This window comes from Mytilus edulis, chromosome 2 (assembly GCF_963676685.1).
Source record: "Mytilus edulis chromosome 2, xbMytEdul2.2, whole genome shotgun sequence".
In the NCBI taxonomy this organism is placed as follows: Eukaryota; Metazoa; Mollusca; class Bivalvia; order Mytilida; family Mytilidae; genus Mytilus; species Mytilus edulis.
The window spans coordinates 102,522,093-102,545,647 of NC_092345.1; the positions used below are offsets into that span (position 1 = coordinate 102,522,093).

Genomic DNA, 23,555 nt, shown 5'->3' on the forward strand with positions numbered 1-23,555 from the left:
AGTACGGCCTTCAACACGGAGCCTTAGCTCACACCGAACAACAAGCTATAAAGGGCCCCAAAATTACAAGTGTAAAACCATTCAAACGGGAAAACCAACGGTCTAATCTATATAAACAAAACGAGAAACGAGAAACACGTATATATTACATAAACAAACGACAACTACTGTACATCAGATTCCTGACTTAGGACAGGTGCAAACATTTGCAGCGGGATTAAACGTTTTAATGGATCCAAACCTTCTCCCTTTTTCTGAAACAATAGCATAACATCACAACAAAGAAAAACATACGATAAAATATCAATTGGCAGACTTAACTCAATCAAAAAACGTATGATTATAAGACTTTTACAAATGACTTACAATTATACATGTAAAAGATTTATGAAAAGAAAAATGGGGGTTCATGGGGAATCTTTTTTAATGCATTCAAATGGATAAAACCAGAGGATTCCGAAAATCTGACAAAAATTCCAAAACATGACAAGCAGACATCCTTAAGGAAGCTGGCTTGTCATGTTTTAGATTTTTTGTCAGATTTTCGGAATCCTCTGGTTTTATCCATTTGAATGCCTTGAAAAATTTTGCCCGGTGACCCCCATTTTTCTTTTTGTAAATCTTTTACAATTTTAATGATAAGCCATCTGTAAAAGTCTTATAAAAATTTAATTACTTTTTAACAGTTTTTGAGAACTTCAACTTGTCAATGATAAAGCTATGAAAAGTCAAGAGAGAATAATTTCTCGCCAAAATTTCAATGGCTAATATCTCGAAAACAAGCACGGTGACCTATATATATTTTTTTTATCGTTGGATGCCTTTATCAATCCCCTATCTATATAAACTAGTGTTTTGAAATGTTAATTACTTTGAAACCGAGAAGCGAACTCCCTTAATTAAAGCAACACAGATAGTTCTAATAATTTTAAAATAACATGAGCTGCTTTTTTTTATCTTTATTTTACTTATGTTAATCTCATATAGGATATTGAAAAACTGAATGGACATCGAAAACAGTGTGTGATCAATATTTCTTTAAAAAAACAAAGATACAAACACAAACCTGAGTTATATCTTTGTTTAATGTCATTGCAGAATCAACATTGCAAGCTGTATCACCGGTTGTCTTGTTTTTGGAACAATGAATTGGTACATCATAATCGAAACGAAACTCGATGACATTTTGCGACATTGGACCAATGTAATATTGAGTATCTGTCACGTTACCGTAGTCTGTGTTTAACAAAACTCTGTAGCCACCAGATATCACAATAAATTTGAGGGAGTACCTAGTACCAAAATATAACAATAAATCTAAGGGAATACCTAGTTACAAAAAGTAACAATTGATTATATGTTATATCGATTCATTAATTAAAATAACATTCACACACTCACATACCTGCCTCCCAAGAAGCAGTTAGAACAAAACATAATTAAAAATAAAATCTAACAGAGGATATCGTTATATCATTCCAATATTTACGATTTATCGTAAACCGATCACGTACTATATGCCGTTAAGAACAGATAACACATACTCTTTGAAAGAAGATCTGTTTGGACGTGTTTAGGGAACAAATGATAATCTTAAGTCCTTTTAAGCTTAAAATCTCTGATAAATATTGTACTGACTGTGTCGTAATTGTTAACTTGTATTCGGCTAAAATCCAGTTGAACATAACAAAAGCAATGGAACTTTTTTTTTTCATCTTATATACGTATTTATACCAAAATCATAGTATAAAGGCTCAAGATAGTTAAAATGTTTTGAATAAAAGAAACGTTTTCACAAAAAAACTCGGTTAAGATAAAATGCAAATACATTTGAAGTTTTAATAAGATTATCATATGTTCGATTGTTATTATCAGTTTGAGGTATTTTCGCATTCATGCGAAGAAATATGACAGAAACTGGTTCCTTACATGGCGTCGTCCGAAAATCCATCGACTATTAAATGATAAAAAAAAAGACTGGTAAAGAGAATTTGTTACATGCAGTATATTTCATCTTAAGGTTTCGATTAGTTAAAAGATTTTTTAATTGCCTCAAGGTTGCAACTACAACAGGATAGATGGACCACAGCTATGCGATAGGGTTCTGATGCTCTCATCTTTATTTAGTTTTGATTGATTGACATTTACTAGACTGTCATACAAGTGAGAGTTTTAGCTAGCTATTTAACAAGGTTTGATCCATCATTTTCTACATAAGAAAATGCCAGCAACAAGTCAGGAAAATTACAGTTATTATCTATTCGTTGCTTTTGATTTTGTCTTTCGATTTGGAACTTTACGTTTTGAATCTTCCTTGGAGTTATATATTTTTTGTAATTACTTTTTCTCAATATTTCATTTATATTGGTTTTAATTCGCTGATTCTGGATCAATTTGAAAGAACATACCAGAAAGTGAAACATATTTAAGACAAAAAAAATTTAATGCATAGGTTTCTCTTTCAAAAATATTTATGATATATTTAAAATATTGTTATCAAATAAAAGCTAGATGACTGGAAATTATTAAAGAAACCTTTTTGACTTCATAATTTTGACAATAAAAATATTGTATGAAATTTAAAAAAAATGTACCTTCTCCCTGTATCTCAGACCTGAAATGTGTGTTTTGGTACTTTCCAAATTCAGGGAACCAAGCGTCTCGTTTATGCAATTAAAGGTAAGTTATTTTTTTTAGAACAAGACCACCATAAAATATTCCTATGACTGAACAAAAGAGCTGTGAATGCTTGAAATTGATGAATTTGGCATAGATACTAATGGCGCAATTAATTAGAGGCGTTTTTGTTTGGCATGTATAAAAAAGTAAGGTATCTGATCAAAGTAAGATTATGAAACAAAAGTTATCCGAATGGATAACCGTTCTATAGGATTTTAAAGATCTACATCGGCAGCATAGAATAACTATATCGTGTCCAATCCCCCTACCCAAGCCAAAAAATAAACAAAAAAACAATTCCAATAAGGAAAAAATAAGAGAAAACAGTTGATTTGCAATAATTTACAAAACAAACAGCTGCATGTTTTCACAATAACTGTGTGAGATAATACTCGCAAAATATGCTGTAATGATATGGAGATATATGGGATGACCATTCTCTTTATCCGCTATGGTAGACACATTTTAGTGTTCATATGACATTATCTCTAAAGATAACGAGGGGCTCTCAAAATACTAAGTCGAAAATAAACTAATAAAGGCATGGCTAAAAAAACCCAGACAAAACACAAATAACGTTTACAGTAAATGGGAACGCTAGGAAACAAAAATGTCATGCCTCTATCAACTCACTTAAATTTTTACAGGCTCTACGTGCTATGTGTTGATATCACAATCCATACACTTCGGCAACACAAAACAAATATTTAACTTCGATCAACAATCACTAAATGAATTCGATAATACGTTATAGATGAGTAATAAGTGTAAACCAATTGTGCATTCATGACTTGACTTAATTAGTACATGTGCATGCATTGGTAAAAAAATTTTTTTTTAAGCAAGTCGTTTCATATGACTTTATAAATAAAACTAAACCATAAAAAATCTCACACGTCGCCAGATGACAATGAAAAATCGTTTTTCGTTTCTTTAAAGCACTTCAAATCTTCCACAGGATTATCATTAGTTGGTTCTATGCATGTTAGATTATTACTGTTTGCTACATATGTACTACCTAAAATATAAAACATAACATTTATTGTAAATAAAAGATTTTTTGGCTGGAATTTCCGATAATATTGATTTTATTAATGCCATGTGTGTAGAAGGCATTTCTTTGTTTAAGTATATCAACATGAGGTCAAAGACTACATCATGTTCAATGCATGATCATCTAATTACATTGTCTGATTGGTCAGTTCTTAAAATCGGTAATTAATATTTTTTAAATTCAACTGAGACTTCAAGCAAGCTTATTTCATGTTTTATTGGTAATAGAACATGGTATAATTACAACCGAGAGGAAAGTGTCATAATATGATATTTCGAATAGAAAATATTTATTATAAATTGATTAAAATAACCAACTGCCAATCATTGCATATGTAATCAAATTCAAACATTGACAACCATTCAACGATTGACCTAACAACAACAAAAAAATTACGAATGTGTGTAGCTTGATTTGCTTACTTTTCGCCTGAGATCACTTTAAGTTTTTGTTCGGTTAATGTTTATCATTCTTATGTGTTCTGTTAAGTATTTTGTGAACTTTTGCCCTTTTCTTGTCTGTCGTTGTTTGCTATGGCGTTGCCAGTTTCTCTCGACTTGTGTGGTTTGAATGTCCCCTTGTTATTTTCCTCCTCTTGTTTTTAATTGATGGGACATTGATTGCACGTTTCCTTAAAAAACAAATCCCCCCCCCCCCCCCCCCCCCCAATGAAGAAATATAAGTTACAAATCAAAAGTCTGTATCAATGATATATTATCAGTACGAGAGACATTAACTAACCAAAGGAAAAGCAAATTTGAAAACGAGAATAAACACATAAAACACATAAAAAACCCGAAAACATTGCAAAATAATCACTGAAAAATCTTACATAAAACACAAAAGGGGATTATGTCACTTGTTTGACAATTTCTTTCTCCCTTATCAGAAAAAGATGCAAGATTTTTCAGAAATTATGTCATTTATGCATCACATGTCTGTTTTCAAAATGGTAATATTCATTAAAAATTCGATATCCCATCATTTATAAACAGTTTCATTATGAATTAATATATTGTAAAAAATGCGACATACCATTTAGATAAATTTTTGTGTGCTTTATCTCAAAATGAGCATTGACTATCCCGTAACTAGTATTTCGGATATAATCTGGGATGTTTGGCATATATCCAAATAATTCATCAGGATCAAACGTGGCTATTATATTACATTGTAGAAGATTAAATTGAGGATTATTTGTCCACGTGATATCAATTCCTGTCTTGTCAGTAGCGTCAATCTTATACTCAAAAATAAGTTCTTTTGTAGTTGCCTTTCTACTTGTGAATGTTGCATTACTCTGTTCGATCATAGGTGTGAAGTTTCCTGAAACTATAAATATATTTATGTTATTGAAGTGGAATCAGACGTACTTGTATCTCTGCATTATTAAAATTAAGAATGAAACTATTCTTGCTTTCAAAAGTAATTTGGATTTTCATATATTTCAATTTTGATTCAACAGATCAAAGAAGACATTTGAATTTAATCAGACACATCTCTCCAAAAAAGGTAAAATCACAAAAATACTGAATTCCAAGGAAAATTCAAAAAGGAAATTCCCAAATCCAATGGCTAGATCAAAAGCTCAAATACATCAAACGAATGGAGAACAACTGTCATCCTCCTGACTTGGTAAAACATTTTCTCATGTAGAAATAGTGGACTAGAGCTATTTGTAAAGCTAGCTAAACCCTTGTGTGACAGTCGCATCAAATTCGATTATATTGACAACGATGTGTGAACAAAACAAATAGACATAATAGTTGCAAATGATCGTACACAGTAATATCTTTTGAATAATTGTAAGATTTATTTTGGATGTACGATAACAAGTCAACCGGATGGAAGTTTCTGTGTTTCCTTGACAAACTTGACGATACAAAATAGAAAACAAAAGTTTATAAGAGCAACACAATCAAAATAATTATCAATAGTACAACTGTCCAATGGCAACCATTTATACTGGCACCGGTAAAAAAATTATGTCATTAATTCTATGACAATAAATACTCTTTTTGTAAACGAAAAGGACTTGATGTCATGTATATTACAGAAATACTTATAAAAATCATACATAATAAGCATGTTTCTCCGCCAAATCCTTCAGAACAGTGACAATTATCTGGCTCTGTTCTATTAGTAGTGGTGGTGATAACAGTGGGAACAGTCGTCGTATCAGTCATGTTAGCAGTACTGGAACCAACACATCTTCCAGGATAACAAGGATCCAGATGGGAACAAGATGCAGCTATAACAAATGAAAGGAACCTATGATTGCGTTGGATAAAAACCGCAATTTTTATACGTGTGCATGTAAAACAAATTTCGTTGTAGAAGGGTCTAAATACAGCACAAACAACATTTTCCAAAAGACCAAAAACGTGAAGAAGTATATTTAAACAAAAAGCGTTTGACTAACAGGTCGAACAACTGATGTTCTTTTACCCTGCTGACTGCCATTGGCGATCTATATATACAACTCGTCTAAACATCAACCCAACAATGTTAGATCTGTAAATATATATATATATATATATTTGAATCATTGATACATGAAAAACAAAAATCAAACACAGTGCTTAAAATAGTAATGATAGAACAGTAGAGTGCGTACAGAAAAAAGGGTTGATATATTTTGTATTTGATGTTTACTTACTTCCATCACAAAAATCACCTTCAAAACCAGCAGCACAATCGCATTCATTAGGATTCACACAAGTCCCTCCATTTTGACAAGGTGGGATACAGATTGCTTAAATGGGATATTTGTTAAACAAACATTACAATATATCTATAAATTTCATATAGTTAATATACATGAAAAATGTTAGAACACAATTAAGGTACTTCAGCAGTCAGAAACATTTATTATGTTTTATTTGAACACTTCTAATTTTTTTTCATTGTAATCATTTATAAAACGTTATTATCGTTTGCACGATTTGCTGTATTTACATTTCTTTGAACTTTATAGCAAAGAACTTGATATGAGACTTCAATCATCTATAAAAAGGAAACATTACATACGGATGTTACAAGAGATCGGTCTTAAATTTAAGAATCTGTCTCAAACTGACAAATGTTACCAAAAATCTCTCTCAAATTTACTGGTGTTACCGAAGATATATCTCAAACTTACGGATATTACCGAAGATATATCTCAGACTTACGGATGTTACAGTTCTGATCACCGTTATGTTTCCATCCTGGACAACAAATTTGTTCTGATGTGTAATATGGATTGTTTCTCGCTGATGTGCCACAACACCTGTATATATTTAAAATAATCGCATGTACACATTTAACGGTTTGTTTTATAGTCAGTGGGTTATCTGTTTCTAAGTTTTGATAGCTATTCTCATTTATTGTAGATATATATTAAATAACAAAATAATTCAAATGAAACCAATGTGACTGACATGGTAGTATTTACATAGATTTGTAATCCTGAACAGCAAAATGTTCAGATGTTGACAATCAAGCAAGAAAAAGAAAAGATAATACAGCATTTTATATTGCCATACAAAAGCAGTAATAAGGTATCAATGCAATGACAGAAAAATATAAACAATTAAGATTTAATTGAAAATCTCAAAACTCTTCTGAAAGTGTTACGTACTACATCTTGAAAATTTGAGATAATTGTACATTTCCTGTTTTATCAAATACAACAGCTCTTTTTAGAACAATAGAAAGTCTAATTAATAATCATTTAACTTTGTAAATGATAATAATAAAAATAAGTACATATTGTTCTGTGGTATGAACATTATAAAGTATTACAAATTCTAATAAATATCTTATGTTTGATTTCAGTTCATATTCCTTTTGTATCTTTTGAATTTATCTTGTTATTCATTTATAGACACTTTTTGACATGCTATTCTTACCACCAAAGTCGTTTACAGCTACAGTAATAACTTGTTCTGTATTGTAGTTTTTTCCTTGTGCAGAAATGTCTAAAACGAACAAGTAATAGATATAAAGAGAATCAAACCGATGTGAAATGGAGAAATAAAAGGAGATTTAAAAAAAATGAAATTCAGATGGTAATATTAATGATGGTGTATTTCACAATATGTCAAAGATTTGTATAGGCTGATATGACAACTGGATATGTTGCACACATGTGTGTATATTAGGCTGATATGAACATAAGCTAATATGACAACCTGATATGTGTAACACATTTATATATAATTCGTCTAAACATAAACCCAACAATGTTTTTGGCTGATGTTTAGACGAATTCTATATACAGACAGTATTTTCAGCCTTGTATTACCATCACTGCCGGTGATCCGATGGATAGAATAGAGTCGTCAATAGTTCAGACGTAATTATGTATAAGATGACATGAGAGTTGGATATATGTCACATTTGATTTAAGTCGATATGCGTCCTGTATATGCATCACACATGTATTATTGTTAGTATAAATCAGCATGCAGACATCTTAAACGTTCAGGTATATCACATCCAATATTTATGGTAATATTCTATACATACCACAAACATGCCATAATTAACCTAAAAAGCTGACAAAACTTTAAAAAGACTTATTCAGAATGGATATAATTACGATAGTATTTTCAAGTCCTTAAAGATGCCATTTTTTTTAAAATTTAATATTGATTCACTCCTAGGGTATTTGCATAGGTAATAATGACATTTTTTCTAAAAAAGTTGTTCGCATGATACCCGTTTCATTCTTCTCGTCAATTTTATGATAGGACTATTAACTGGCTTTGTAATAACATGACCAACACGATGGGTGCCAGTAGAGCGGTTTCTGCTTGGTCTTGTTTTGTTCACATATTGTTGTCAATATAATGGAATTCGAAGCCACTGTCATACAAGAGAGAGATTTGGCGCTTTGAAACCAGGTTTAATCCACTATTTAGTTTACATAAGAAAATACCTGTACCAAGGCAGGAATATGTCAGATGTTATCCATTCGTTTGATGTGTTTGAGATTTTGATTTAGCCATTTGATTAGGGACTTTCCGTTCTGAATTTGCCACGGAGTTCAGTATTTTTGTTATTTTACTTTTAATGATACTTAACACCTAACATGAGTGATTGTGCTTAATTTATACTATAAAGACATAATCTTTCAATCAGTTCAATTTAGGACTGGAGCTGATAGTTGTCATTCACTGTCATTTTTCTAAGTTTCGATTGGTACCGATTCAAACATCGGATTCGGACTTCTTTTAAACTGAATTTTACTGTAGTATTGCCGTGTGTTTGTTAATGCAATATTGTCTATACAAATATAGGAGTAGGATTAAAATCTGCCAAAACCCACTGCATAGTTATACATTCGAGTCAAGAGCCAGTGGTTGGCTTTAGTTTGTGTGGCTTATATGTTTTTCTCATTTCTTATATACGTTAGATCGTCGGTTTTCCTGTTTGAATTATTTTACACTAGATAGTCATTTATGGTATTATCAAAGCTTGCTGTTCGCATGACCTAAGGCTCCGTGTTGAAAGCTGTTCATTTTATACAAAAAAACTATAATGGAGAGTTGTTTCATTGGCCCTTCTTAATAAGTCATAACTGGAGAATATGTTTTCGACCTCACGTTTTCGTTTTTTGGTGTGTTTATAAATTACTGCCCACTTCTATATAAAAAAAACTGAAAACAACGTCTTTATTTGTGTCAATAATTTCGTATCTCTTTATATTTTGGGTCCACAATGCTCTTCAATTTTATACCTATTTGGCTTTCAAACCATTTTGATCTGAGAGTCACTGATGAGTCTTATGTAGACGAAACGCGCGTCTTGCGTATCAAAGTATAAGCCTGGTACCTTTGGTTACTATTGATAATGACTAACAATTAACCCGACGGGATTGTACATCGGTTGAGTGCTATTAATCACACATTATATTTGTTTAAAAACGATTAAATCATCTTTATTGTGCTAAATTACACAATATTAACCATAATCAAATATGCAAAGATAAACAATATACATTCACATATATTTTTTCTCATTCATACTTTGTTAATAATTAAGGCGATTTATAACTGGACACGTGATAAAGACACGTGTTTGCATCCGCATTCTGAACTACAAATCTCTTTATTTTATATAGTATATTGTATTATGAGGTTGTTGTCTCATTTAGGAAATAATCCACATTTTACTTCAATCCTTGTAATTGATATATCTTAAAAACAAAACAGTTGAATAAAACATTCATTCTTATGTACTTCCTTATCTACTAGGTTTACGAAATCTGGATTAGGTCTGTAATGAAGTCTTCTTTTAATGTATTCTTGTCATAATCCAAGTTCTGATGATACAATTTCATTGTTATTTTCCACTTATAACCTTCGACTGAGATTTAATTTATATAGGTGTAAACTTGCTCACACCTTCTTCTAACAATCGTTATTTATATTCTTTTGAAACTAATAAGAAAAGGAATACTTCCTCAAATAAGTTTTCAGTAAGTAAAACTATTTATGACACATTGTCCAAGTACAATAGTATGAAAAGGCACGATTCAGTTTTTTTTATAGAATCAAACTGAAAATTTTCTCAACAGGGAAATAAACTGTAAATTAATATTTCTAGTTTTCATTTCCCGAAATTTGACTTTTTTGCAACTATTTTGTCTAAAATAATTTGTTGATGTCTTTAGTATTTTTGAAATTGAATTTGATAAAAGAGTAAACACGTTTAGATTTAAATCGAGATACCAATGTAATTGTGAATTAAAATAATTAGTCTCTATACAGGACAATTATGCATTTTTATAAATTATTTTTATAAGTTATTTAGTTGGATCAGCTGTTTACTACCCTGGATAATAATTGGAACGTAACAGGGTAAATCAAGAGAAGCTTGGAGTCATGGTGAAATTTGTAACAACCAATATTTGATGAATAAATAATTGTATGTTCTTTAAAAAAAAAGGAATGCGCTCACTGTACATCTATATTGTAGCAGAAAAAAAACCCCAGTACAAACAAAATGGAATGATGCTGATTTCCTCGCGAATCACACGCTACACTAGGAATCTTAAAAAAACGACAAAAATTTCGGAAATTAAAATAATCGAGATTGTTTAGACATTTGTGATACGTGTGATAACTGGTGATGAAAAAATATAAAAGCCTGCGTTTAATCTTTGGTTTGAAATTATAAAGCAAGATTTAGTTGTTTAAAGTTTTTCAGCGACTTTCGTGATTATAGATATAAAGGCAGCAAAAGAGTTATACTGCTGTTCAAAAGTAAAAATCGCTAGAGCGAAAACTAATCCGGGTTACAAACTTAAATCTAGGGACACAAATAAATTATAAATGAAAAGATGGAAAACCAATCTAATTAAAATATTTATCTCTGATTACGTTATACTACATATGAGTAGTATAACGTAATCAGAGATCAATATTTTAATTAGATTGATGGAAAACCACAATATAAAACGTGGTAAAAATGTTGTTAGTTAGTTTAGACATATACACATTGTATGGATCAACAAATTCGTGATGGTGTACAAAATGTTTACAGAGTATCCTTGTTACTTGTAATCCTTCCTCCACCTAACCCTGTTTGGGCAGTTTTTGCATAAGGAGCATTTTTCATTTATATTTTTTTTGTGTAACTTGCTCGTTTCGATACGTTCTCATCATATATTACTTTTAATTCTTTTACCTAGTACACCGAGGTGATCATTTTAACAGAGTTATCATCCTCATTTAATTTAGTAAAACGTCTCACGGTGACAAACGGTCATAAAAAGTTAAATATAACCTAGTATTACAATACCAAAAAGGTAACTTAAACACAGAATAACAATACAAATATAATTATAAAATGGCCTTGTATCTATCTCCTGTGATCTATTTAAATGTATGGAAATACACCATAGATTCAATTTTTTTTTATGATAATTTGGTTAACTATAGAAGTACTAGATTTCTTGATATTGAATAACTTATTATACAGGAAGGATTACTTAAAGGGACACTAGCTGTCAAATTCATGGTCACCGATTTGACTTAAATTCTGATATTTGATTTATAACAATGTAAAACATTTATCCAAACTATCAAAAAGTACTAGATTTCTTAATATTGAATAACTTATTATGCAGGAAGGATTACTTAAAGGGGCACTAGCTGTCAAATTCATGGTCACCGATTTGACTTAAATTCTCATATTTGATTTATAACAATGTAAAACATTTATCCAAACTATCAAAAGTCTAAAATAAACAGTTTACAGAGCATGGGGTAGATAATACATAGGTTCGTTTCGTGTGTCGCTTTGACATATTCACCATTTCCTTTCTCAATTTTATCGTTTCGTGTGTATTTTAGTCCAGACGCCATCTAATTACCTATCGATTTGACCTCAGATGACCATATAAGCGATGTAAACATAAATAAAGATATGAATAGATTAAACCAACACGTGCAATTGGATTTTATAGGTCTGTTCAATTTTATTTCATAGATTAAAAATAGATGTTTGTCACTGTTTTTAACCGTATAAGAATGATTTTATGTGCATCAAAATTAGTAATCAAATGATTTACCGTAGTTTCACTTTCATTGTTGACATTCTTTTTCTTTAAATAACCAGTACACGTACAATGCATGCGTTGTCAATCTATAGCTAGGAGTTAAATTGAAGTTCACATGAATACGGATTTAGGTCGACTCATTCAGTTGCAAGTGAATTACTAATTATCAATGTTTCTTGGCGTAATTTGCAAAAATTGAACCTTTTTGGCTGCAAAAAGCGAATTGTTATTTCACTATTTCACTTTCATTATTGATTGAACAGAAAAAAAAATCAAACTTTAGATTTTTTATATATCTCGTAGCTAGTGCTCCTTTAACGGTATTACTTCTTTGTTCACGTAGAACGACGACAAGTTGCATATATATTTATCATTTTTCATACATCTTTGGTATGTAAAAAATAATAAACGCTGAGATTAAAGTTATTCTTTTAAATGTATCCTCTGATTTTAATAATCAAGATATATAAGAAATAGTTAATCTCGATAAAAAATGTCTACACTGCGTGTCTTTTTCATAATCAGAGTCCGCCTTAACGTTGAACCAATAATGTTTGTAAAATATCGATATGTGAAATTCAGTATTGGCATATTGTCATTTCACAATTAATGAAAATTCAAAATACAAAACTAAAACGGAATATTTAGTGGAAACAGTCGTAATGTTGGATCACAAACCGTTATGTGACCAACCCAAAGAGTGATCACTCACAATCAGTCTTATTCAATCAAGTCATTTTATCCTCATCCGTCTCTACCCTTCGGACATATAACCAACAAAGAAGTCATAACTGTGAGCGGCTCAATCCGTTTCTGAATTGTAATTTCGATGACAAATAAGACAATGACATATATTACAGAATATGAAATCAGTCTATTATTCAAAACTTGGAAAATCAGTAGACCATGTTTTTGTCTGAGTGGAGCGGAGGGTCCACTCTACAAAAAAAATCTAAATTCTTTAAGAGTTCACAAAGACGAGCGCTCTTAAATCGTGGCATAACCACTGCCTTTCTAGCCCAGTTTTTTTGTCCCTTTTCAACGTTTGCTATTTGATCTCAGCTAGAACTTCAGTCTTGGAATTCTTATAAATATGACAACAATTAATTAACTGCGGGAGAAATTGTAAATAGTTTGAAAAAGGTGAAGGTTCTACGATTTGGTAGTTACTTTTCAATTTTATAAGGTAATGTATATATATGTAATCATTTAAACTAATTGTTAGTTTTGAAATATCATGACAAATACACACAAAAGAAATTAACTTTTGTTTTGTAAAGAAACTTTGCTAAATAACTAAACTCGTTTGTATTGAAATGTTTATGTCCTTTCAAATAGTAACCTCAATACGAATATAATACATAGATAAAAAACATACAAGAATCAGGATGATATGTTTATATGCATTGGCATGTTATTGTAAAATAAATGACGAAATATTACGGAAAGTGGAAAGGGGGGGGGGGCAGAGTGCGGGGTTTGGTGGCTTGTTTAAACAGAGAACTGAAATAAACATAACAGCACACACATTTTTTGCCAAAAAAAGTAATTATGACAAGGCACTGTGCGACCTCCTTTGAAGAAACAGCGGAAGAAACAGCGTAGGCAGCTAAAAACATTTTTTTAATAGAAATTTATTGTATTTACCCAAATACATAAATCTTAAATACAAACAGCAACCGAGGTCAACAATAGGATATGCCACTAGTTATATAATACAAGATGCCACTGTAAATCGATACTCCTTTAGGTAGATTGGTGTTAATGTTAGAGGGGGGTCCCCATAACAGCAAAACAGTGAATTGATTTGGTGAAAAACAGATAACAAGGAATTGAATAAGGATAAGAACAGATAACAGTAAATGAAATATGAAAAAAAATCTGTCCAGGACCAATCCAGTAGATGACTCGTAGATCTTAGTATACAACTTGTGGTATGGACCAGAGACATCTATAATACTAAAATTACGAGGTCCAATTTGTCAGCCGTCATCACGTAAAAACGACGAATCAAAGAATTAAGTTTATATATAACTAATATAGTACGTAGATTAAAAGTTACACCACTCCAGGTCCTTTTGTTTTCCACGTAATTAATATTGCCAATAATTAAGAAGTTCCGGGTCGAGTCCGATACCGATACCAATAGTATATTCACCTGTTACCTATTACCTTATCTGTACGTTCCGCATCTAACAGGTGCACCACCAAACGGTGTATTTAGGATTATGCTATATACACGGATCATAATCACAGGGTTGACACTACTAAATTCAATCATTGTCAAATTGTTACCTATTGTAGTATTTTAATCAATAAGACTTTCTAAGATAACAATACGAATACTAAAAATCTGGACTAAAAATAAGGTGTATATAGGAACCGTTTTCAATTTGTTAGCGGGCATGACATAAACCAGTGAATCAAATAATTCAACTTTATTTATAACTAACATAGGACAATGCTGTTGATTAAAAATTACTCCGTTCCAGGACCTTTTGTTAGCCAAATAATTAATATTACCAATAACTGATAAGTTCCAGTTCGACGGGTTCAAACAGAGAGATTTGAAAGCAGAGAAAAATGTGCATCTTATTACCGGCATGACTTTATCAGATAAAAAATAATACTAAAATAAGGCTTGCGCATAGTTATATACTTTAATTCAGTCACAGACCCGCGATATCACGGGTGTGTTCTAGTATAATATATACACATATACACATGTGTATATATGTTTCTGTATGGACCTAGAAAATTGTAATTTGTGTAAACAAGACGTTTCGGCCGTTGAGGCAGTTCTACCTTGGATGATTTTTTTTCCGTAACTTGTACAATAAGTTATAGTATGATTGTTGAATTGTCTGAACGAAATTACTAGTTTCTGTTTTTGATATAGGGATATTTTTAATCTAGGGCATTTGAGGAATCAATTTTTAATGATTTAGGTTTTTTTTATTTAATTTTTGAAAATAGTGCAGCCAGTGACACTTTATTATCAATTTGATTTTTAGATTTTTTTTTCTTCTGAAAAGCAATATATATACTTTACAAGTAAAAAAAAAAACATTGATGCACAATATTTTTTTTCATTTAATGACCTCAGGATAAAACTAACTTATAAAATACAAAAATACCCAGATCAGTGGAGACAGGACATGTAACTGAAACACGCATGCCAGTTATGGTTCTTCTGATAATAGAAATTGACTCAAGTGACAATTCTGATAGTATAATAGAATTTGGACCTAGTGAAAATTTGGATGACACCAAGTGAAACACCAATCGTGCATCTTATGTGAAATTATAGAATATGGAAAATTTGGGTACAGCATTGGAAAAGCTGTAGGATTTTAAAAAGGGTATTTGTCGAAAAAATAAACTGAAGACACATCTTTATTTGCATCAATGGTTTCAGAGCTTCAATTTTCGCCATGTGAAGCAGCAATCTAATTAAAAACCGATCTCTCATAGCTCCCGTTTTCTGATATGTCGCGTGGGAGATCTGACGAAACCGGCTTTGAGGTCACATGTGAGTGAACTCAAATTTATGAATTTATAATGATATGCAAAAGAGTTGACGACCTATTAATAAGCCAATCAAAACAGTTTTTGAATTATTTTGACTGACGATTTTGTCGCAAATAAAATGAGTTACATCCCTTTACCTTACGTTAAACTTTCAAGATCGTGGAAGACTCAATTTCATTGGTTGAAAAAGACACACCTACGAGGTCACTCACATGTGACCTCAAAGCGGGTTTCGTTAGATCTCCCACGCGACATATCACAAACAGGAGCGATGAGGGATCGGTTTTTAATTAGATTGGTGAAGCAGTTAAAAAGCTTTTAAAAATATGGTGGTCAGGGTTCTCTTTCATGTAAATGAAAAGAGAGGGAGTAGCACTTATAATATAAATGCTAAAAGAAAAAGATGTTGTATAATTCCAAAAGCCACAATTCAAACCCATACCACTTAGCAATGTAAAACTTTTCAAAGAAGAAAACTAACTGCCTAATTTATCCACAAAATAGTGAACGAGAAACTTAGTAACACAGTAACAAACTACAACCACTGAATCCAGGCTCCTGACTTGGAAGTAGGCACATACAGAATGTGATTGCGTCAACGTTAGCATGCTAGTTGGTGTCCAATCCTCCCCTAATCAGGGACAGTGGTGTAATAGTACAACATAAAGATTATTATGTGGTCATTGAATAAAATAAATTTCTATAGGGTGTACCAATGCTTTTTTATAACAAAATCCATACTATAAGTTATTGTACAAGTAATAAGTGAATTATAATTTGTACAAAATGCTACATGTTCACAGACAATGGCATTTATTACAAAGAATAATAATAATATATACTGGAATGGTCCTGGGTCCAATTGATTTTAATATGTTTATGTGATTTATGTTACCGAAATTCTTCTGCAAATACAGTGCCACCTGATATTACCAGTAGAAAACCCCCAATAGATATACATTGTAAGAAGATGTGGTTGCCAATGAGACTATTATCCATTCAAATCACAATTTTCAATTATCTTCAATTTCTACGGAAGATTGGCTGTCAAAATGCTAACATTACAATTTTCAATAACAGTTAACAGCAAAAACATTCTCACAATAACAGATTACAAAATAGATAATAGTCCTATAGCAGCTAACAAAGAATAAGACAATAACAGCTAACAGTAAATACATTTTCAGAATAACAGATAACAAAGAATTAAAATGCCCCATAACAGCATAACAGTGAAACCCCTTGCCCCCCCCCCCCCCCCTCATGTTAACGCTAATAACAAACTATAAACAATTGTGATGTTACGGGGCTAGGAATGAGTAATACATATCTATCTAAATCTTAGCTATGGTATATTTTGATCCAAAGTTTTATCGAATAAGCATATTATCTATCGTCATTTTGTGAACTTCTCAGGTTTTTTTTTATAGACTTGAACAAAAAGAAATCTATAGTTCAAAATATGAACTTCATGCTCTAAATCTTATCTATAATAGCAGAAACATTAAGGAGAGTCTAAAATCATAATTACGACGTTGACACTCAACACCGATACCAAGAGGACAACAAAAATGTCAGAAAAGAATACACAAAACACAGGAAGAAAATATACAATAATAACGGTGTGTATGACAGGAATGTTAATTCTAAATATGAGTAGTATGAAAACGGGAAACGGTTACAATTGCAAAAACCTAATGGACAAAGAGGAAACGACTATGATTTATAATTAATTATAAATAGACAATTAGGATAAGTCGGCAATACTAAGACAAAGAAATAAAAAAGAAGGGTATACTACAATTTTTAAATACTAGGACAATGAGGGGCCGTCTCTATTTTCTAAATACTCATAAAAAAGAGATAACGACTTTTGTTTTTATATACTAATATTCCGAATAATTACATTTCAATATAACTTATATACTAGGTCTAAATGACAACAATTAGTATTACGCGATTAAACTTCTTTTGTTATTATTTGCTTTTAATCGTTTATGTTATTATGTACGAACACATCAAATCGATAGATAATCGATGAAAATAAAATTCCTGGAAAAACATCTCAGTTATTCTTTTTATGCTCCGAGCCTTGATGGAATTAAGAGAGAGTTTAATTCTTATTAATCAAATAAATTAAAAAACAAATAACTAGAAATGTGAAGATCTAAAAAAAACATCATAAATATCATAAGACAAAAGAAAGAATGTTTAGATGCTTACCCGTCCCATGCTGAAATTGACACAATCGTGCACATCAAAAGTAAAAAGAAGAAAATAAATCTGAAATAACGTTTTTTCTCCATCTAATGTTCTCTTACTGGACAATGCGTCTTATAGTTCGCTGTCTACACTTTTAAAGAACGCCAAAAAAGGGAAGACTTTTTACCTAGAATACTTCCTTATGATTTAGACGTGCGTGTATACATACTCTAAATGATTAGTTAGTACACAGTATATGAAAAGAGAACAATTCCTTTATAATATTTCACATTTAAATTGTAAAGAAAGTATTTAGATGGATGGTATACTTCATATATTTTTATCATACATCTATATTGGCAAGGCATAAATGTAAACTAAAAAGAAATAGTTATCAAAGGTACCAGGATTATAATTTAGTACGCAAGACGCGCGTTTCGTCTACATAAGACTCATCAGTGACGCTCATATCAAAATATTTATGAAGCAAAACAAGTACAAAGTTGAAGAGCATTGAGGATCTAAAATTCCAAAAAGTTGTGCTCAATACACATTAAAACTTAAAACTTCACAATGTACATGTATTTTTATGAGTTCAGTCAGTGGTATCGTTACAAGATTCATTTTACTGAACGTTGCTAGATGTGAAATATCTCAATATAACAATGCACGATTTGGATTCTTTACTCTATTTTTCTTTAAAGGTGTCATCCCAAATGTCGATCACTTTGAATACAGTAAGAAATAAAGTGTAACAATCAAGAAAGTGATGTCAGGAATCAGGAATTATAAATATGGAAACAACTGGGAATTGTTTTTATATGAGATACAATTAATAACCATGAAACTGATATGTCAGTAAAGGCCCCGCTTATACATTGTATATGAGGACTTATTCACAGTAAGCAATTCATGTGCATAAATTGTTCATTTTAGCAAATTTAACACCAGCAATTACTTCAGTATATGGTCTTGAAAAGTTTACGATTAGTTAAAGTTAAAGTACTATTCTGGTGGGCTTTTTAAAGTGTAGCAAACTATATCTTACATAAATGTGTTATTCTAGAAAAAAAACAGACCTTGTTTTAATGATGAGTTATTTACCACAATTTTGACACAAGGGAACAAACTGAAATAAAATTATATGCAAAACCATTAATGTTTTGTTGAAATAATACAATAAATGGTCACATTGGTATTCTTCGATCGGACAGTTAAACCCTTACTATGAGTAGGCACTCGTTTGGCTATGTCGGATGTATAAGAACAAATCTACTCAGAATGTGAACGTTATATGCAGATAGTTCCAACTTCCCTGCATGCTAGGCATCTTTGCAAAAACCCTGTAAAGGTTCCGTAGGTTGCTAGTTGCAAGTCATAATTTCTGTCACTATCCAATATATATCCTCGCTTTTGAGAATCATACCGGAATGTGAACAATATGGCGGAGGATAAAAAAAATACGACTGAACATAGAAGCGTGAGCTTTATAGGTGTCCTGTAATCAGCTGGCTGTTATTTAAGACTGTATCATGTCCTATAAGTGAATGTTGATTATCCGATTGAATAGACACCTGACTGTTGTTTAAGACTGTATTATGTACTCTTTGGTCCCCAATGCTCTTCAACTTCGTACTTTATTTAGCCTTGTTTAACTTTTTTGGATTTGAGCGTCACTGATGAGTCTTTTGTAGACGAAACGCGTATATACTAAATTTAGTCCTGGTATCTATGATGAGTTTATCTTTATGAATGTTGATTGTCAGAATTTATGGACTCATTGGCAATTGTTTGTTACCCGGATTTACGAGTTTCGAACAGCGGTATTTAAGACTGTATTATGTTTTCTGAATGAGTGTAGATTTTCAGATTGTATGGACGCATTGGCTGTTGTTTTAGACTGTTCTATCTCCTCTGAATGAGTGTCGATTCTCAGAATGTATGGACGCATTGGCTGCTGTTTATGACTGTGTGCTGTCTTCTGAATGAATGTTGATTTTCAGAATGTATGGAGGTATTGGCTGTTGTTTTAGACTGTATTATGTCCTCTGAATGAGTGTCGATTTTCAGATTATATGGACGCATTGGCTGTTGTTAAAGACTGTATTATGTCCTCTAAATGTGTGTCGATTGTCAGATTTGATGGATGAATTGGTTGTTGTTAAGGACTGTGTGCTGTCCTTTGAATGAGTGTCGATTGTCAGAATGTATGGACGCAATGGCTGTTGTTTAAGACTGTGTGTTGTCCTCTCAATGAGTGTTGATTTTCAGAATGTATCGACGCATTGGCTGTTGTTTAAGACTGCATTATGTCCACTGAATGAGTGTTGATTTTCAGATTGTAGGGACGCATTGGCTGTTGGTTAAGAATGTATTATGTCCTATAAATTAGTGTAGATTGTCAGAATGTATGGACGCATTAGCTGTTGTTTAAGACTGTATTATGTCCTCTGATTGAGTGTTGATTTTCAGAATGTATGGACGCATTGGTTGTTGTTTAAGACTGTATGCTATCCTCTGAATGAGTGTGGATTGTCAGAATTTATGGACGCATTGGCTGTTGTTTACGACTGTGTGTTGTCCTCTGAATGAGTGTTTATTTTCAGAATGTATAGACGCATTGGCTGTTGTTTTAGACCTGATGATGTCCTCTTAGCACGAGAAGGAAGACGTAGATACTCTTTTCGAATAAATTAAGGCTGTGACGGTATTGATAAAAATCAAAATTAAGAAACTGAATGGGTCTATCAATACCCATGCTACTTCTTTCTTTAAAGACCCAAATGTTGGACAACATTGACATGACAAATATGTTGTTAAAGATGAAGAACTGGATCTTCAATCACTGTATTGGATACCTAAACTACATAAGTGTCCTTACAAACAACGGTATATTGCTGGGTCTTCCAAGTGCTCCACGAAACCTCTTTCTAAATTATTAACATCTATTTTATCAGCAATCAAAGATGGGCTTCAAAGTTATTGTGAAACTGCCTATTCTAGAGGTGGCGTGAATCAGATGTGGATACTTAAAAATTCCAAAAATCTTTTAGAGTACATACAATCTAACTCTCTTTCATCTTGTAACAGTATTAAAACATTTGACTTTTCTACTCTTTATACAAGTATTCCACATTCCAAACTAAAAGACAAATTGAAAGAGTTGGTATTACTTTGCTTCATAAAAAAGAATGGCCAACGTAGATACAAGTATTTGTCTTAAGGAGGGATAAATCATACTTTGTAAAGAATCACTCTGATTCAAACAAAAAATTCTCTGAAACCGATATTATCAAGATGCTTGATTTCTTGATTGACAACATATTTGTAACGTTCGGAGGACGTGTTTTTCAACAGACTGTCGGCATCCCAATGGGAACAAACTGTGCCCCTCTACTTGCCGACTTGTTTCTTTATTATTATGAGGCTGACTTCATGCAGGAACTTCTTAGGAAGAAAGATAAGAAGTTAGCAATATCCTTTAACTCTACTTTCCGCTATATAGATGACGTTCTTTCACTAAACAATTCAAAATTTGGTGACTATGTGGAACGCATCTATCCCATCGAATTGGAGATAAAGGATACTACAGATACAGTTAAGTCGGCTTCATATCTTGACTTACATCTAGAAATTGACAATGAGGGTCGGTTGAAAACAAAACTTTACGACAAAAGAGATGATTTCAGCTTTCCAATTGTGAACTTTCCATTTTTAAGTAGCAACATTCCAGCAGCACCTGCATACGGGGTATATATCTCCCAATTGATATTCCCGTGCTTGCGTTTCCTATCATGATTTTCTTGATAGAGGGTTACTGCTCACAAGGAAGCTATTAAACCAAGAGTTCCAAATGGTGAAGTTGAAATCATCCCTTCGTAAATTTTACGGACGCCATCACGAGTTGGTTGACCGTTATGGAATAACCGTTTCACAAATGATATCGGATATGTTCCTTACGTCGTAACTACAATCCCCTTCCCTTTCATGAATGTGACCTACCGAATTAGACTATTTACCGGATTTGTAATCACATAAGCAACACGACGGGTGCCACATGTGGAGCAGGATCTGCTTACCCTTCCGGAGCACCTGAGATCACCCCTAGTTTTAGGTGGGGTTCGTGTTGTTTATTCTTTAGTTTTCTATGTTGTGTCATGTGTACTATTGTTTTTCTGTTTGTCTTTTTCATTTTTAGCCATGGCGTTGTCAGTTTGTTTTAGATTTATGAGTTTGACTGTCCCTTTGGTATCTTTCGTCCCTCTTTTGTTGTAATCAAACAACATCGTTTTTGTATGTTAAACTCATTAAATAAACTGCTTGATAAATGAATTAGATATTGACAATTCACTTGGAAACTCAACATACATCCTCACGTCACTTACCAAAGAGAAAACCCTGGATAATCATAGGTCTGTTTTATGTTCCTTGGAATTTCAACCAAAGATGAATAACTGGATACCTAAACTACATAAATAGCCTTCAAACAATAGTATAGTGGTGCTCCACGAAACCTCTTTCTAAATTATTAACATCTATTCTATCAGCGATAAAATCCGGGCTTCAAAGTTATTGTGAAACTGCCTATTCTAGAGGTGGCGTGAGACAGATGTGGATACTAAAAATTCCAAAGATCTTTTAGAGAACATACAATCTAAGGCTTTTTCATCTTGCAATAGTATTAAAACATTTGACTTTTCTACACTTTACACAAGTATTCCCCTTTCTACTGTGAAAGTACTTTAATTCGTGGGTATCAATTTTCGTGGTTTGGGCAATATTTACATGTTCGTAGGTTTTTAAATTCGTGGATTTTAGTTTTCTTAAAAAAAAATGATAAATTAATGCCTTTAGAAACGAAGGTTAGAAGTACTTAGTAGTCTGTATTGAAGGAAATTACAAAGTAAACATTGACCCGTGTAAATCGTAGTGATAACACTAATTAACCCATGATAAAGTGATCAACAGATTGAAGACCATCAAAGGTGCTAACTATGCCATAAACATGTTACCTAAAGAAAACAGAACATAAACAAAAGCTATAAAAGTATCTTGAATTGTCAAATAATTCTTATCAAAATCAAGCCCAGCATGAAATTATTATTTCCTATATATATGTACGAGAACTATGAGGATATAAAATGAACACTTTATCATACTAGCGTATCAATACCGGAAATCTGACTTTCATCGATCAAAAATATTTTTTATGAGAATTAAAAGATCAAAAGTTGTACAGGATTATTAAAAAATAAACGGGTATACGCATGCATGCGGTTCTAGTTCTGTGACTGCTATTAAAGTATTCTCAGATTTGGCGTTATTCAATATATTCTCTAGATCATAGTCAAACCAACTGATGGGAATCTTTCAATGTTGTCGACAAGAAACTCCAGCATACTGATTACTTGCTCCTCTGTGTAGCATGTTTTACCCTTTTGTTCCCTTTAAAAAAATATGCCTTAAGATATCACAAAGTAATAAATTTATAGCGTATGCTACCATTTTAATGTTGAAAGACATTGTGGATTATTTCTT

The 23,555-nt window shown here is 32.0% G+C and overlaps 1 protein-coding gene across 1 annotated transcript in view; it reads right to left on the bottom strand.

Annotated features, from left to right (window-relative positions):
- LOC139513707 (uncharacterized) overlaps positions 1 to 18,206 on the bottom strand; it is a 32,300-nt gene extending 14,094 nt beyond the window's left edge. The window contains exons 1-8 of the mRNA XM_071302455.1: positions 18,039 to 18,206; positions 7,627 to 7,695; positions 6,907 to 7,004; positions 6,393 to 6,488; positions 5,811 to 5,984; positions 4,769 to 5,065; positions 3,574 to 3,697; positions 1,067 to 1,292 (exon numbers count right to left, since the gene is read on the bottom strand). Of these exons, the coding sequence (XP_071158556.1) occupies positions 1,067 to 1,292; positions 3,574 to 3,697; positions 4,769 to 5,065; positions 5,811 to 5,984; positions 6,393 to 6,488; positions 6,907 to 7,004; positions 7,627 to 7,695; positions 18,039 to 18,121 (1,167 nt within the window). The 5' untranslated portion in view covers positions 18,122 to 18,206. The remainder of the gene's footprint in view (positions 1 to 1,066; positions 1,293 to 3,573; positions 3,698 to 4,768; positions 5,066 to 5,810; positions 5,985 to 6,392; positions 6,489 to 6,906; positions 7,005 to 7,626; positions 7,696 to 18,038) is intronic.
- Between the last annotated feature and the right edge of the window lie 5,349 nt (positions 18,207 to 23,555).